Source organism: Odocoileus virginianus, chromosome 13 (genome assembly GCF_023699985.2).
Source record: "Odocoileus virginianus isolate 20LAN1187 ecotype Illinois chromosome 13, Ovbor_1.2, whole genome shotgun sequence".
Lineage (NCBI taxonomy): Eukaryota > Metazoa > Chordata > Mammalia > Artiodactyla > Cervidae > Odocoileus > Odocoileus virginianus.
The window spans coordinates 30,269,650-30,287,760 of NC_069686.1; the positions used below are offsets into that span (position 1 = coordinate 30,269,650).

Sequence of the window (18,111 nt, forward strand, 5' to 3'; positions counted from 1 at the left end):
TATTCAAGGCAAGATTTATGTCCTGATATTTCTATTTTGTTTAGAATATAGGTAAAGTATTCTATATAGGTAAAATATACTTATTTTAGAAGCAGAATTTGAGGCATTTATAACAAAATTGAAATTAAAATTTTTTCTAACATTAACCATTTCATGCATAAATGAAATAATATTAACATATATATAAATTTAAGAGATAATATTAGAATTCCACATTTAAAAAATAGAACACTTCTAATACCTTTGAACATTCTTCATCCTTCTGAGAGGCTGCTATTGTAACTAATCATTTTATTATTACTTTTCTTTTCTTTAGAATTTAGCTATATATTTATGGCTAACTTTTGCTTAATTGTGAAATGTATTATTGATACTATGGATATTCTTCTTAGTTTTTTTTTTTAACTTTACCTTATATAGTACAGCTATTATTGGTTTATTTTCATATCTGTATAGTATTCTATTGTATGGATATAGCACAATTTCTTTTTTTCATTCTGCTGTTGATTGTCATATGTGTGATTTTTAGCTTCTTTTAGAAAAACGCTGCTCTGTGTGTATGTGAAGTGAAGTGAAGTGAAGTTGCTCAGTCGTGCCCGACTCTTTGCGACCCCATGGACTATAGCCTACCAGGCTTCTCCCATGGGGTTTTCCAGGCAAGAGTACTGGAGTGGGTTGCCATTTCCTTCTCCAGAGGATCTTCCCCACCCAGGGATCGAACCCGGGTCTCCCACATTGTAGGCAGATGCTTTACCATCTGAGCCACCAGGGAAGTGTATATGTCTGTACAAATTATTTCTTTAGGGTATAAAACTGTAGATTCTTTTGGAGTGTCCACATAGATGATCATTACCTCCAAATAATGAGAGTTCTAGAACCAATCCTCATAGCTTTGTTATTACAGTTTCTAGGACTTCCAGTATAATGTTGCCTGAAAGGGACAATAGTTTTGCTCCTTAAAACCTTGGCATGTCTCACCTTTGAATGTCATATTTGCTGTGGGTTTTGCTCATAAAAACTGACTTGGTTTGATAAAAGCTTTCTTACTATCTCTGAGGTGCTATGTCATTTCTGCTTTAGTGTCTTATTGTGATAGATTGCATTTGTGGATTTTCCACTGTTAAACCAATCATGCATTCCTAGAATAAGCCTAACAATGTCATTTTTATACAATGAATTTTCTACATTTTATGCAATGAATTTGTTCATTTTTGCCCAATATTTTAGTTCTTTTTTGTTTTGTATTAATCCCACATATTAGATATTTGTGAGATTTTTATACCATCATCGTTTTTTTCTGGAATTATGAACATGTTTATCATTTTCTTTGTTCAACATTCCTTCTTGGCTCTCCGAGCTTCATTTTAAGGTAATTTTCTGATTTCTTCATGTGCATCTTTTAAATGTATTTTATTTGAATTGCTTTTTAGTGAGGATCTAAAAGTTGTAAGTTCTTTCAGTGTTTGGGTGTCTGAAAACATCTTTATTTTGTCCTCGATTCTGAACAAATAGTTTATCTTGGCATTAGAATTTAGGTTTGCAGTTATTTTCTCTAAGTACTTTAAAGATGTTATTCCACTAGCTTCTGACTTCTATTATTGTTGTTGAGAAGTCAGCTAATTTTAGATTATTTTTAGTTAATTTATCTATTTATCATTCCAGACCTCTTTAAGAACTTCTTTATGTCTTTTGCATTCTGAGTTTCTCTGTGATGTATTTGGTATGGACATCTCTTGATCAATTTTGTCTGGATGTTTTGGACTTTCTGATTCTTAAGATTTGTGACTATCCTCAGTTGTGGAAAATTCTGAGCCATTATCTCTTCAAATAGTTCATCTTTTCATTTTTTTATTGCCCATTTTTAGAGAACTCATTGTATGCATGTTAGACCTTTCATTTTACTTTGCTTGTCTCTTATTCTTTCCTACTGTTCATATTCCTGTATTTATGAATAGTCTCTCATATTTATCTTCTAGTTCACCAATTCTACATTTACATGTGTCTAATCTGCCATTTGGGCTTCCCAGATGGCACTAGTAGTGAAGAACCCACCTGCCAAAGAGGGAGCTGCAAAAGACGCGAATTCTACCATCCCTGGGTTGGGAAGATCCCCTGGAGGAAGGCATGGCAATCCACTCCAATATTCTTACCTGGAGAATCTCGTGGATAGAGGAGCCTGGTGGGCTGCAGTCCATACGGTCATGAAGAGTCAGATACAAATGAAGCGACTTAGCACAGCACAGCACAATCTGTCATTTAACTCATCCATTTAGGTTTTTTATTATAGTAGTTATATTTTTCATGGCAAGTTTTACTGACATGAAAAGTACTTTTTCTTTTATAAATACACTTTTTTTATACTAATGTTTAGACTTTTCTCTTTGCTTTTTACTTATTTTATTTTTCATATCATTTAACTCTAACATCTAGTGTTTTGATAGGTTTGATTTTCCTATTTTTTTGTTTTAACTGCCTCTTGTTAAAGATGGTTTGTTTCCTCATCTTCTTGTGAATTTTCATTATGAACTCAGGTTTACTGCAACATCATAAGGCTAAGGTTTGATTTTTTTTCTTTACCAAGAGTCAAGATCTAGGCAATTTTCTTTACAAAGTTCCTCCTAAGGCCAATTCATCCTTACAGTCTAGAATTTGTAAACATCCTCATCTGACATTTTTTTGTGTGCTTTAGACTATGTTTCCTGTCTTACATGTAGTCCATCAGTTCTGAAATTCTAGAATGTAAGATCCAAAGATGCCCCCAGAGCAGCTCCTTGCTACAGTGATTTCTTTTACCACTCTGGATTCATGCCTTCTCATTGTTTTCCCCTCTGTTATTTATCCTATTTATTTACCAGTTCACTTATACTGATTTTTATCATTATTTTATTGTGGTATAATTTGCATATAATTAAATGCATAAATTTTAGTGTACAGCTTGATGACTTAAAAAAACAAGTATACATGTATACTTACCATCAAGATCAACACAGGGAATTTCCAGCCCATCCCATATCCATTTTTGCTTTCATGTCCTTTCTTAGAATATTTTGTACAATAGTTATTCTGTCATATTCCCATAATTAAATTAATTTTTAATTTTCATTTAAAGGAAAATGTATATCCTCTATAGTGTTAATATCTGTGTTTTTACAAAATTTTAAAAAATATCTTAATTTCACTGTTCAGTTCAATCGCTCAGTCTGTTTGACTCTTTGCGACCCCATGGACTGCAGCACGTCAGGCCTCCCTGTCCATCACCAACTCCCGGAGTTTACTCAAACTCATGTCCATTGAGTTGGTGATGCCTTCCAACCATCTCATCCTCTGTTGTTCCCTTCTCCTCCCACTTTCAATCTTTCCCAGCATCAGGATCTTCTCCAATGAGTCAGTTGTTCACATCAGGTGGCCAAGTATTGGAGTTTCAGCTTCAACATCAGTCCTTCCAATGAATATTCAGGACTGATTTCCTTTACTGGTTGGATCTCCTTGCAGTCCAAAGGACTTTCAAAACTCTTCTCCAATACCACAGTTCAAAAGCATCAATTCTTTGGTGCTCAGCTTTCTTTATGGTCTAACTCTCACATCCATATATGACTACTGGAAAAGGCATAGCTTTGACTAGATGGACCTTTGTTGGTGAAGTAATGTCTCTGCTTTTTAGTATGCTGTTTAGGTTGGTCATAATTTTCCTTCCAAGGAGCAATTGTCTTTTAATTTCATGGCTGCAGTCACCATCTGCAGTGATTTTGGAGCCCCCCACCCCAAATTAAAGTCTGTCACTGTTTCCATTGTTTCCCTATCTATTTGCCATGAAGTGATGGGACTGGATGCCATGATCTCAGTTTTCTGAATATTGAGGTTTAAGCCAACTTTTTCATTCTCCTCTTTCACTTTCATCAAGAGACTATTTAGTTCTTCTTCACTTTCTGCCATAAGGGTGGTGTTATGTACATATCTGAGGTTACTGATATTTCTCCTGGAAATCTTGATTCCAGCTTGTGCTTCCTCCAGCCCAGCATTTCTCATGATGTACTCTGCATATAAGTTAAATAAGCAGGGTGATAATATACAGCCTTGATGTACTCCTTTTCCTATTGGAACCAGTCTGTTGTTCCATGTCCAGTTCTAAGTGTTACATACAGATTTCTGTATACATATTCTGAATACCAGGCCACCTGACCTGAGTACCTATTTCTCAGGAGGCAGGTCAGGTGGTCTGGTATTCCCATCTCTTGAAGAATTTTCCACAGTTTGTTGTGATGCACATAGTCAAAGGCTTTAGCATTGTCAATTAAGCAGATGTAGATGATTTTCTGCAACTCTCTTGCTTTTTCAATGATCCAATGCATGTTGGCAGTTTGATCTTTGGTTCCTCTCCCTTTTCTAAATCCAGCTTGAACATCTGAAAGTTCACGGTTAACATATTGTTGAAGCCTGGCTTGGAGCATTTTGAGCATTACTTTGCTAGCGTGTGAGATGAGTACAATTGTGCAGTGCAGTTGTTTGAGCATCCTTTGGCATTGCCTTTCTTTGGGATTGGAATGAAAACTGACCTTTTCCAGTCCTGTGGCCACTGCTGAGTTTTCCAAATTTGCTGGCATATTGAGTGCAGCACTTTCACAGCATCATCTTTTAAGATTTGAAATGACTCAACTGGAATTCCATCACCTCCATTAGCTTTGTTCCTAGTGATGCTTCCTAAGGCCCACTTGACTTCTCATTCCGGGATGCCTGGCTCTAGGTGAGTGATCTCACCATTGTTATCTGGGTTATGAAGGTCTTTTTTGTGTAGTTCTTCTGTGTATTCTTGCTATCGCTTCTTAATGTCTTCTGCTTCTGTTCAGTTCAGTTCAGTTCAGTCGCTCAGTCGTGTCCTACTCTTTGTGACCCCATGAACCGCATCATGCCAGGCCTCCCTATTCATCACCAACTCCCAGAGTTTACCCAAACTCTGCTCCTGTTAGGTCCATACAATTTCTGCCCTTTATTGTACCCACCTTTGCATGAAATGTTTCCTTGGTATCTCTAATTTACTTGAAGAGATTTCTAGTCTTTCCCATTCTATAGTTTGCCTCTATTTCTTTGCATTGATCACTGAGGAAGGCTTTCTTATCTCTCCTTGCTATTCTTTGGAATTCTGCATTCAAATGTGTATATCTTCCCTTTTATCCTTTGCCTTTTACTTTTCCTATTTACACAGCTATTTGTAAGGCCTCCTCAGACAACCATTTTGCCTTTTTGCATTTCTTTTTCTTGGGGATGGGTCTTGATCGCTGCCTCCTGCACAATGTCAGGAACCTCTGTCCATAGTTCTTCAGGCACTCTGTCTATCAGATCTAATCCCTTGAATCTCTTTGTCACTTCCACTGTATAATCATAAAGGATTAGATTTAGGTCATGGAGAAGGCAATGGCAGCCCACTCTAGTACTCTTGCCTGGACAATCCCAAGGACAGAGGGTCTTGGTAGGCTACAGTCCATGGGGTCGCAAAGAGTCGGACACGACTGAGCAACTTCACTTTCACTTTTCACTTCATGCACTGGAGACGGAAATGGCAACCCACTCCAGTGTTCTTGCCTGGAGAATCCCAGGGATGGGCCTGATGGGCTGCTGTCTATGGGTTGCACAGAGTTGGACATGACCCATGTGACTTAGTAGGGGCAACAGATTTAGGTCATACCTGAATGGTCTAGTGGTTTTTCCTACTTTGTTCAATTTAAGTCTGAATTTTGCAATACGGGGTTAATGATCTAAGCCACAGTCAGCTCCTGATCTTGTTTTTGCTGACTGTATAGAGCTTCTCCATCTTTAGCTGCAAAGTTATAATCAATCTGATTTCGGTATTAACCATCTGGTGATGTCCATGTGTAGAATCTTCTCTTGTGGTGCTGGAAGAGGGTGTTTGCTATGACCAGTGTGTCCTCTTGGCAAAACTCTGTTAACCTTTGCCCTACTTCATTCTGTACTCCAAATTTGCCTGTTACTCCAGGTATCTCTTGACTTCCTACCTTTGCTTTCCAGTCTCCTATAATGAAAAGGATATGTTTTTTGGGTATTAGTTTTAGAAGGTCTTGTAGGTCTACCTAGAACCATTCAACTTCAGCTTCTTCAGCATTACTGTTCGGGGCATAGACTTGGATTACTGTGATATTGAAGGTTCTCCTTGGAAACAGATCATTCTGTCATTTTTGAGATTGCATCTAGGTACTGCCTTTCGGACTCTTTTTTGACTATGATGGCTACTCTATTTTTTCTAAGGGATTCTTGCCCACAGTAGTAGATATAATGGTCAACTGAGTTAAATTCACCCACTCCAGTCCATTTTAGTTTGCTGATTCCTAAAATGTCGATGTTCACTCTTGCCATCTCCTACATGACCATTTCCACTTTGCCTTGATTCATGGACCTAACATTCCAGGTTCCTATGCAATATTGCTCTTTACAGCACCAGACTTTATTTCCATAACCAGTCACATCCACAAATGGGTGTTATTTTTGCTTTGCTTCTGTCTCTTCATTCTTTCTGGAGTTATTTCCCCACTGATATCCAGTAGCATTTTGGGCACCTACTGACCTGGGGAGTTCATCTTTCAATGTCCTATCTTTTTGCCTTTTCATACTGTTCATGGGATTCTCAAAGCAAGAATACTGAAGTGGTTTGCCATTCCCTTCTCCAGTGGACCACGTTTTGTCAGAACTCTCCACCATGACCCTACATGGCATGGCTCATAGTTTCATTGAGTTAGACAAGACTGTGGTCCATGTGATCAGATTGGTTAGTTTTCTGTGACTGCGGTTTTCCGTCTGTCTGCCCTCTGATGGAGGAGGATAAGAGGCTTATGGAAGCTTCCTGATGACAGAGACTGACTGAGGGGGACACTGGGTCTTGTTCTGATGGGCAGGGCCATGCTCAGTAAATCTTTAATTCCATTTTCTGTTGATGGGTGGGGCTGTCAGGTCATGGTATTAATTTCACTACAAAGGTTTTAAAGAAAGCTTATATGCTCTGAAAGCCCAAGGGTAGAAATTGTTAGCTATTTTATATATAATGTTTGTAATTTCTCAATTGAAAGCATATTATTTTTATGCAGCTTGAAGGAACAGGAAAATTTTCATCAAATGCATACATAAAATGCATTAAAATATAAACTAATTGCATTTTAATGATTATTGATATTCTCAAGAAGATAAAGAATATTCAATTGATTTCATTACTCTAAAAGGATGTAGTATAAGGTGACCATATTCTCTTTCCTAAAATTATGTTTAACATAGTATGTGGAAGCCAAATAAACACTAATCTCTACAGAAAAGATTAAACAAATGAAACTGATCTTCATTTCACCTTATGCTAATCAAACGTGCCCTTAAATATAATAGTGTAATTCCATAAACCAAAATGCCATTGAGCAAAGGCTCCCTATCATCTCCTCTAGCTACCTTCAAGGTCCACAAATGATAGCTGCAAACCATCTAGCAAGCAATGGGCCATGAACTCTGCCTGAGTGCAGAGCAGACCTCCTGGCCCCTTTATGAGAGGAGATACCCTGGTCTTTTTCTGAGAGAAGTCACATGGTTCTTGTCATAGGGGAGACACTGTGGATACTGTCTGAGGGAAGATGACGGGTCTCTTTCTGAGGGGAGATGACCTGGTCTCTGTCATAGGGGAGACCCCCAGGTCTCTGTCTGAAAAGAGGCCCTCCCTCTGTCTAGGGGAGAGCCCCAGTCTTTATATGATAGAAGTCTCCCTGGTGTCTGTCTGAGGGGAGACACTCTAGTCCCTTTCTGAGAGGAGACACCCTGGTTGGTCCCTTTCTGAGAAGAGACACCCTGATCTCTGTCACAGGGGAGACATCCTGAACACTGGCTGAGGGGAAGCATCTTGAACTTTCTCTGAAAGAAATTGTCCTGGTCACTCTCTGTCTGGGATGCCATGGTCCTTATCTAGGGGGAGATGCTCTGGTCTCTGTCTGAAGGGAAAGCCCTAGTCTGTGACAGAAGTTGCTGGGGCCCCTTTCTGAGGGGAGATGCTCTGGTCCTTGTCTGAGGGCAGACACTCTGGTCCCTTTCTGAGAGGGGACACAGGTCTCTGTTTGAGGGGAGAAACCTTTTTCTTGGAGGGGAAATGCCCTAGTCTTTTTGTGAGTTACCTTGATCTCTTTTGGTGAGGAGATGCTCTGGTTCCTCTGAGAGGAGATGCCCGTCTCTGTTCAAGGTAGATGCCCTGGTTCATTTCAGAGGGGAGACGTCCTGCTCTCTGTTTGAGGATAGCTGCCTTTTTCCTTGTCTGAGAGGAGACTCCCTGGTTCCTGAGAATAGACACCTTGCTGGCTGTATGGAAAAATGCTCTGGTGCCTTTCTGAGAAGGGACACCCTGGTCTTTTTCTGAGAAAAGTCGTCCTGGTCTCTGCCTGAAAGGAGAAGGTCCTTGTCTGAGGGGAGACACTTTGGTCTTTGTCTGAAGGTAGAGCTCTGGTCTTTTTCTAAATGAAATCCCTCTGGTCTCTGTCAAGGGGAGACATGCTGATCTTTTTATGAGAGGAGGACCCTGGTCTCTGTCTCTGGGGAAATGCTCTAGTTTCTGGTTTTTGTTTTGTTTCAGATTTATTTGTGTATTATTGTCAGCACGGGGTCTTCATTGCTGTTCTTGGGCTTTCTCTAGTTGCCATGAGCTGGGGCCACTCTTCGTTGCAGTACGTGGGCTTCTCGTTGTGGTGACATCTTCTCTTGTTGCAGAGTACCAGCTGGAGGTCACAGGCTTCAGTCAGTGCAGCTTGAGGGCTCTAGAGTGCAGGCTCAGTAGTGTGGTGCCCAGGCTTAGATCCTCCAGCATCTGGGAGCTTCCCGGACCAGGGATCGAACCCATGACTCCTGCATTAGCAGACAGCTTCTTAACCACTAGACCAGCAAGGAAGCCTTAGTTCTTTTCTGAGGGGAGACACTCTGATGCCTTTCTGAAGGGAGTTGCCCTGGTCTTTTTTCTGAAAGAAATCACCCTGGTTTCTGTCTGAGAGGAGATGCTCTAATATTTTTCTAAGGAGAGGTGCCTTGAATCTTGTTTGAGAGAAGACTGGTCCTGTCTTCTGGTTATCACGTGATCCTTGTCTCAGAGGAGACTGATCTCTGTCTGAGCGGAGACACCCAGTCTGCGTTTGAACAGAGACACCCTGGTGTCTGTCTGAGGGGAGACACCCTGGACAGGATTTTTGAGGTGATTTGACCCTGATCTCCTTCTCCTGTTGATTTAAACTTACTATTTTTATATCAGAGCTTAGCATCAATTCCTGTGTTTGTGATTTTTCTTCTCTTGTCCTGTTGTTTGTGCTAAAGATTTTGATTTTTTTTTCTCTTGAGGCACTCCGAGTCATGGGGAGAATAATGCGCGAGTGTTGGTATGCTAATGGGGCAGCACGACTAACTGCTCTTCGGATTAAGAAGACTATATCTCAACTTTGTGTCAAAGAAGACTGCAAAGCCTGATGATGAAAATCATGTTAAAAAGAAATAATCTCACAACTTTCTTTCTCATTTTCCCTTTTTATGTGAATTTTTCGCCTTTGTTTTGTCCTTGTTTTGTTCTACCTCAAAGATAATGCAGTGCAGTATTTAAGTGCCCAAAGGCACCATGAAAAAATAACTAAAGTAAGTGTGGGCTGGAGTTGATGTCATCTACTCCCCATGTTGTCTTTAATTTTATTTTGAAAAGGAACACATCAGCTCATCTTTTTATTTAAGGAACATATTACAAATGTGTAAAATAAGCTATATAAAGTAATAAAAGTTATTAAGGTTTTATTTTACTTGAATCAGGATCACATGAATGAATAGAAAAAAATATAAAAGCCCATTTTTTTTTTCCCCCAAGATGAAAACTTTTCATTAAAAATGTGAACTGGAACATATTATATATAAACAAAATGTTAATTATATAATCTATGTTTTTCTCTATTTTTTAAAATGAATAGGGCCTTTAAAAAATTAAACAGTGCTCTGAAGTTTAGGATACAAAATACGTAAAAGTAGAACTGCTTGATCGGAAGATGGAAGTGAGATCAGATCACTTACTTGGTTTCTCCTTCGCTGTCCTCCTACTCTTCATAATGCACAACCACAGCAGCCCCTGAGACAAACAATCTGAAAGTTACTAAGATTGTTACTTTCTCTTATTTTCACATGAGAGCCCTGACATTTTGAATCATTGAGAAATGTCCCAAAGTGACACAGCTAGTGATAGAGCCGGCGTTAGATCCAAATCTTGTGATAATCCACATGGTAGGTTTAGCTAGCTTCCTACTTTCCCTTTAATTCCTATAGCATTTCTTCTCCCTGTGGAGAAACAACATCTTTCATGGTATTTGTGGTTTAGTCAAACAGAAGGCAAATTATTTTGCAGAATTGTAATGGACCTGGATGAACTCTCAGGACAATATCCACTGACATTTTCCTCATGGAAATTCCATAGTCAACCTGTTTGTTAAATAGTTTTAATGTTTTCTGAATACTTCCAGAGATTAATCAGTCATAAAAACCCATTGTCAGAGATGTTTTTAAGGCATTTCAGAGGTCCCTACTACCTTGGTACATATACATTTAGAAAGAGGACAAGAGAGGAAGAGGTTACTAGGAGATATTTTGAGGAAAAATTAAGAAAACTCTTAAATGAAGTGTAATAACCAAACCCAACTAAGGATTATCAGTAACTGTAAAGGATATTCTCTTGTCCTTTCAAAATGAGCAATGAGTGTGGAAGAATGCTCATGATAATTTTGCTTCTACTTCCTGTAGAGACAGAAGTGAAACATTCTGAATAATACATGGAACATTAAATGTTTTTTTCAAATCTATAATTCTGCTTTGGCAAAGGAAGATTTAACATGGTGCAATGTTAAATCTTCTAAAACATTGTTCAGAGTGTTTTTATCCTTCTAAAACATTGTTTCCTAAACTCTGTTCCTTAGAATGCTCTTCTGAGATGATCAAAGACCAAAAGTATTCTTTGATAGATCTTAGAAAGTGATACTGCATATTAGCATATTATGTGCTTTGTGGAGTCTAGCAGTAAAAAATGTTACTTGAATTTCTTTAAACTGGATTTCCCAAATTATTTGACCAATGGCACTCTTTTTATATAAAACAGGGGAAACCTTTTATTAGCCTACATTTTAGTTTCTACAAAGCATGGCTTGGGTAACAGTGTTCTAAAGGACACACCTATGTAGAGCACAGTCTAGTAATTACACTTCATTCTACTATGAAAGTGTTACTGAGCCCATCTTCATTTGACTAGGATGAGATATCAAAGGCAAGAATCTGACAGCTCTGGTTTGCATATTCTTTCACTCTCATTCATGCAGTTATCCATTCATTAAAGAATATCTTCCTTGCCACAACTTTGGGTCCAATAAGGAAATTAAAAGATGGATAGGTTCTGTTCTCAGGGATTTTGAAGTCTAATTTGGGAATAGGAACAGGGGTGTGGGTGTTTGGGGGAAGTAAATTGGCAAATAAATATGATACAAATTAGGGTGTCTCAAATTCTGTGTGATGGTGGTTTTCAAAAACAAATCCCAATTTGAGCGCATTTAGAAAGTATCTTTATTTAGTTATTCCAGACAATCTAAATTATGTAATCAATTTTTAAAAGTACATATGGGAAGGGATTCTAAAAAGAGCTTATGTGAAGGGGTAATCTTGCTTGTACTTGTTACTTTAATTTCTCATAGATTGTTTCTGCATATATAAGAATGAAATTATTTATGTACTATGATTGTATTACTTTCAAACAAGAATAATATTTTCTCTTTTATTCATGTATGTTGGGTGAATATACTTACTTAATTTTAAGAGATGATTTAAAATCCCCATTTTCCTTGACATTATGTTTTATAATCTATTTGAAAGTGTCCATAATTCCATAAATTATTGGTTCAACTTTCACTCTAGAGAAATCTGTACATTTTGAGATATTTTTCTTGTTTTTGTGTTGTTAACTGTAACTCCTAACTGAATAGTCTTATATTTCAATTTCCAAAATATATTTTTAAAGAAAAGGGGTAGGTTAACAAAAATGATAAGGACCTTAACTCTCAGAATAATTATAAATAGGAAATGCTTACAAAATAGGATATAGCTTAGAGCATTAGACAAATTTATTGTATATAACCTATGCTGTTAAACTTTGTATCATTTCTTTTTGATAGAGTCTTACTGTGTAATATTTATTTCTTTTGAATTTTGTTACAAGCAAAAAAATATTCTTCTTAGACTCAGAGTGTCAGTGTTCTTTTCTCCTTTCAAATATTTTGGCTTTGGGTGTAATGTGAAGCTTGGGAAAATGCTATTTATGAAATTTCAGTACTGTATAAAGTGGTGATGGAATTTATATGCAGCATCACTTCCTTAAACTAAGGGAAACATCATTTGTTGTCAATATTTCAGCATGAACTTGTTGCCTTATAAGCTAAAGCATTTAAGGATGTAATTGGTACAGATTCTGTTGTGTGCTTTATTCTGTCTAAAATATTTGGCATGTCACATCTAGAACTCTTAATTCATATTCTGACTTGAAAGTTAAGTGAAACATGACTGTGTTGGGCACTATTTTAGGTATAGCACTTGCTTCTCATCTTTATACTTTCAATTAACTTTGCATTTTAAATTTCCATAATTATATGAAAATAGTAACCTGATTCTAGTGTCTGAAGACTTCAAAATCAGCTTTTATTTTAAAATGACAATCTACAATAGATTCACTAGGTTAGATGTCCCGTAAACATTTATTATTTGTAATACTTTGACTTAGTAGGATTATTAAATAAAACAAAACTCCTTCTACTATCCTGGAATTTTGCCACCATTTGACTTACTGGGGCAGAGAAAACTCAGGGCTATCTTAGAATTTATGCAAAAGTACTGGAGAAGTCCATGGATAGAGGAGCCTGGTGGGCTACAGTCCATGGAGTCGCAGAGTCAGACATGACTGAGTGACTCACACTCGCGCTGGCACTAGAGCTCCAGGGAAACTACTAGCAAATCATCTGAAGGCAGGAAACCCATGTTTGCCATTATGCAAAGTCAACTTGAAAATACTTAGCAAGGAATAGTTTCTGGTTAATTATTTAAATAAATTTGGAAATATAATTCATTTAAATAAATTTAAAGTATGGATATTTTATTTCCCATAAGGAAATCAAGAAAGTAACAATAGCAAATGAGTGAAGTTAATGTCAGCTGGTGTTTTCAATAATTGTTCTTTTCGATGAATTTACAACTGCAGCATTTTAAGTTATTTGGAAGTGTTTAAGAATTAGTATCTTAAGATGGTGTCATTGTGGTTTTCAAAGAGTTTATAAATATTTTTTCTTTTGTGAAACATACTACTTCTATATTGATAATATTTTGTGTTAATTCCCTCCACAAGCTACTACATGGACTTGATGTGTTATTTAGTAAAGACAGTAATCCCTTTGTTCCTGAGAGTTACTTCTAGACAGAAAAAAATGTCAGTTGGAATACAAAAATTTCATTGCAATGTTAAATAGAATTTCTGCAGTATAGAAAACTTTGTGTTTTAATGCAGATTTTTAGTTATTTGACTTTCTTTTCTCCCTCTAGCTTTTCTTTTTTATTTCATTGTTTTTCACCTCCTTTTAAAATATTCTCTCTCACTGTCTCCCCAAATTATCTTTACTCTCTAATTAAAAAAAAAGACTAGTTACTATGTAACTTAATCATGCTACTATTTAGCCTTCTAATGAAGGGAGAATCCCTTAGTGGTCTAAATTATTTTAGAGGTGTCAGACAAAATTAAAACCCAGTATTTGGGAATTGCAAAGGATATAAGAGATTTTATAATTCAATTCCCATATTTGTAGATGAAGAAAACAAAGATCAGAGATTAAACAACTGCTAGTTATTAGCAGAACTAATATGAGAACCCGGTGGTGATACCTACCACAGTGCCCTGCCATATCCAACATTTACTAATTAAAAAATAATTAGCATCATCTGCACCTACCTTGAACGTAAACTAATGAACGTGGAAATGATCAAATCTTACTTCTCTTGATTTCTGCTAAAACAATTTGCTCACTTATGATGAGATTAGTGAGAAAAACCAAAGTAAGCTAAGGAAGAAATGTAAAATAGTTGTCAAGCTAGGTAGGTAACCATTGGAGTGCTGAGTAAAATTTAGGGATTGTGAGAATATAGAATTTCTTCTTGCAAGTAGTGATAGGAGATGCTTCATGGCTCTTCTTGTCTCCTTTCTATAGCGATTGTTTCTTCTCTGCATACATTGGAGCAGGAGTGAAAAATGATTTGTTAAATGTGGGACCATGTCTAGTAGCACATTTTCTTACTTCTTTCTTTTCTTAGTTTTTCATTAGCTCATCCTCATTCTTTCAGTGCATTAAAAAATATCTTTGCTGGATTTCATCAATTCCAATCACTGTTCATTTAGTATTCTAGCTCCTGTCCAGATCGCTACACACTAAACCTCCTAACAAGACTTTAATTTCCCATATTCAAATATGAGAACTTTCATCTCAGGCCTTCTCTGGCAATTTTTCATTTGGCATTGTGAAGAATGTATTTGTTAATGGCAGAGAAGACTTTCTTTTAAATTTTAAAAAGATTAGCAGTCTAGTTAACTTTTAGCTTTTAGTTAACATACAAGGAATGTCTACTTTTGCCTTAATGATAAATTCCACTTAAGAGATGGTGGTGTGGACAGAGAATGTGAAATATATGTCCCATAATGTGATTGCTAAATTTCTTTCTGCTATACTTCATACTATTGCTTTGTTTTGCTTTGACCATCTTTTAAAATTAAGCCATTATGCCATATGGTTTAGAATATAATATTATTTTGAAATTAGGTATTAATCACCATTGAAAAATCCCTCTTAATATAACTTCCAAGATACTTTTTACTTCAGTCATAGATTAATACAATTGGGAGAGTATGAGCTCTATCTCATCCTAGATTTTAATATTTTAAAATATGATTATATTTTCTTATCATTGGTCAGTGTTATTTTACAAGAACTTTTTCTCTCCATATCTAACTGTTTTAACTAATAGATTTTCACCCGGAGTAGAGCAACCTGACTATTAGCACAGCCACTAAGAATCTGATTGCATTAAGGAAATTAGCCCCACATTGAGTGTTTGCAAAATCCAGCTGGGCATATACTTTGCATGAATCCTTTTATTTGAGGGGTGGGTAGGAGTTGAACTCCAACCTGCAATTGGCTCTTCAACTCAGAAATATTTTTATATTTTGCAGAAACATACCGTATTAGCTTATATATCTTCAGAAATGGGCCTGCTTATACATATTCAGAAAATGAAAACCAAAATTTCAAAATGGTTTCTGACATCTGTAAATTGAACAGAGAACTTGGGAAAAATAATACTTTAAATTTTCATGCTACATCTCCAAGAGAGCAAAAGAGATTGCATGTTTATCCTTTTGACTTAATTTTTCAACCCAGAAAATAGGCAGCAAGACACAGGGACCCTAATTTTTATATCTCCATTGAGTTTTTATTCCACGCCCAAACCAATTCATTCATTTTGCCTTTAAAAAGGCAATTACTTGCCTAAATTCTAACTAGTGCAGGATTAGAGTGTGACTTACCTATATCTCCATTTCTTCCAATAGGCTAAATATAAGCAGCTAAATATTTTTAAAAATCCAATAATTTTTTCTCTTATATAAAGTAGATTAATTTAGACAAAATATTAAACTCTAGTTCATTTCCACAGTGGTTAGTGTTAAGTTCTTATACTCTTCTGATCCTATGCTAGAGAAAATTATTCAAACTTAATCTGTGTTTCAGGTTTTAAGTTGTCCTAAAAACAGAAAATTAGATTCAGATCTCAAAAAAAGGAATTTTGGATTGACTTTCAAAGTACTAATACTAATTATACTTTTCTTTTGGTAGTGTGACTTTTCTTATACCTAAGAACATATTACAAATGTCAAAACCATTGCATTTTGACATTGCAAAACATGCCTTGAACTCTTGAACTACTGTGAAAAGAATCACTGTTGTAAAGACTTATTATAAACTAGCTGAAATTCTTAAGAATGTAAAAAGATATTACCTTTCAACAGACAGGCACAAATGAATGTATATATGAAATATGAAGAAATAAAATAGGTTTTAAAATGAGAATTAGACAATAAATTACATGAAAAATATGCAGATGGAGATTTTAGTAGTTGCAATTGAATCATTGAAGCTGAAGAGAATTCCAGATTCCAAAGTGAAATGAATGATATTTGAAAGTTTCGTCAATTTCTAATCTGTGGAAATATGCATTTTATAGTAATACATGTATACTTGTTTTAAGAATAAGAGTATTTAAGTGTTTAGTAAGAACTCAGTGATAGCCTTCATACCAAAATGTTTAACTTAACCAACAGCAAATCATCAAAGTATTTATTTTAAAGCTTTTAAAAATATTATTGCATAACAATAATTTATGCAATTAGCTTTCAGCTGTCTCCAGATGTAAATAGGTATTTGCCTAAATGTTATATTTTTATGTATGCATTTTCCAAAAATGTATTGTTTTGTAAGTGGCAAAGACAATAACTTAAGCACTTCTTGCACTTGTTTCTGTGAAGCATATAGAGCTCTATTTTAAATAAAAGGTGTCATATTCCAGTTTCTGTACCATTGTTCTATTATTTTAAAATCGTATTTATATTTGCATGCAGTTTATGAAGGGGGCTTTGGAAATTTAAATGCTGGCTCCATGGGCACTGGAATTTTCCTTCCTTCCTTCCTGGAAGAGACATTTGCTTTTTTAACAGCTATTTTTCTACATGAGAGTTAAGACTATAGTCTTTGTTTTATTTTTCCTGTTGAGTAACAGGAAAAATATTTGAGTGTTTATTGAAAGACTACTGGCCTGCCCTCAAGCCTAAGATAGCTTCCTTCACACTTAAAGGCCTAAAATACTCAAGAGGTCTACAAATGCCTTAGGGACACGAACCCTGAAAACTTCCCTGCCTTTATTTCCCATATTCCATTACCTCCACCCCTAGTTGTTCTCCAGCTTACTGCTCCTTGAACCTGCCCTGCACATACCTGTCCAAGGGATTTGCTTTGTTTCCTCTGCCTGTAATGTTCCCCCTCTAGATATCTATATGGCTTGAGTTTCTGTTTGAGTACTGTCACAGTAAACAGGCCTTCTTTTTTGGCCACCTTTTCTAGAACAGCACTGTTTGTCATTCACTATCCATTCAGTCTGTTTTATTTTCTTTATGGCATTGTGTATTAACTGACATTATATTATACCATGTATCCTGTAGTATATAGAATCATGATGAATAAGTACTTGAGCACTAGAATTAAGGATAATTTCAGTCAAATTTGAAGATGTAATTTTAAATCACTAAGACTAACATTATTTTGCACAGTCAGAAATACTGTATGGAATGCATTAACACCCCTTCCCTACTCCCCAACAAATGTCTCTTATAAAACCCAATCAAGAATAGTTTAGCCAAATTCATAGTGGCTATTCCAGGCTGACATTAGGAGAAAATTAGGTTGGTTTATAGTTTTAACCCTACAAAGATTTTTCTAGGACTTAGCATAGAGAAACAACTCTTCATTGGTTTTGTTTTGGGTGTAGATTCTGAATTTCTTTTGTGTCTTCATTTTTTTCCATTTGGGGGGCAGTTTTGTTGTGTCCTCATTAGCTTGCATTAAGTGAGTACTAACCAGATTCACAAGCCAAATATTCTTGTTCAATAATCATTAAATCAAGCTTCATCATTAACTTCTTGAATCTGAGGAGAAAGACAAAATATTTTACATCAATCTATGTGAAACCTACGCAATAAATAAAACTAGTGGTTTAGTTTCAGTAGCACTAGTGGCTGTGTTTTATCTTCAGTTCTAATTTTGTAATAACTCTTTAACTTGCTTTTTATTTATTTTTCATTGGAATGTAATTGCTTTACAATGTGGTAGTTTCTGCTGTACAATAACATGAATCAGCTGTATGTGTACATATATTCTTCCTTTTGAACCTCTGTTCCACCTTTCCATCTCACCCTTATCGGTCATCACAGAACATCGAGCTGAG

The 18,111-nt window shown here is 36.2% G+C and overlaps 1 protein-coding gene across 2 annotated transcripts in view; it reads left to right on the forward strand.

Moving 5' to 3' along the window:
* Positions 1 to 16,679, forward strand: part of ACVR1C (activin A receptor type 1C) — an 85,957-nt gene extending 69,278 nt beyond the window's left edge. For both annotated transcript variants that reach the window (XM_020900411.2, XM_070476175.1), the window contains one exon: positions 9,355 to 16,679. In XM_020900411.2, coding sequence (XP_020756070.2) covers positions 9,355 to 9,480 — 126 coding nt within the window. In that variant the 3' untranslated portion in view covers positions 9,481 to 16,679. The remainder of the gene's footprint in view (positions 1 to 9,354) is intronic.
* The last annotated feature ends 1,432 nt before the right edge of the window (positions 16,680 to 18,111 follow it).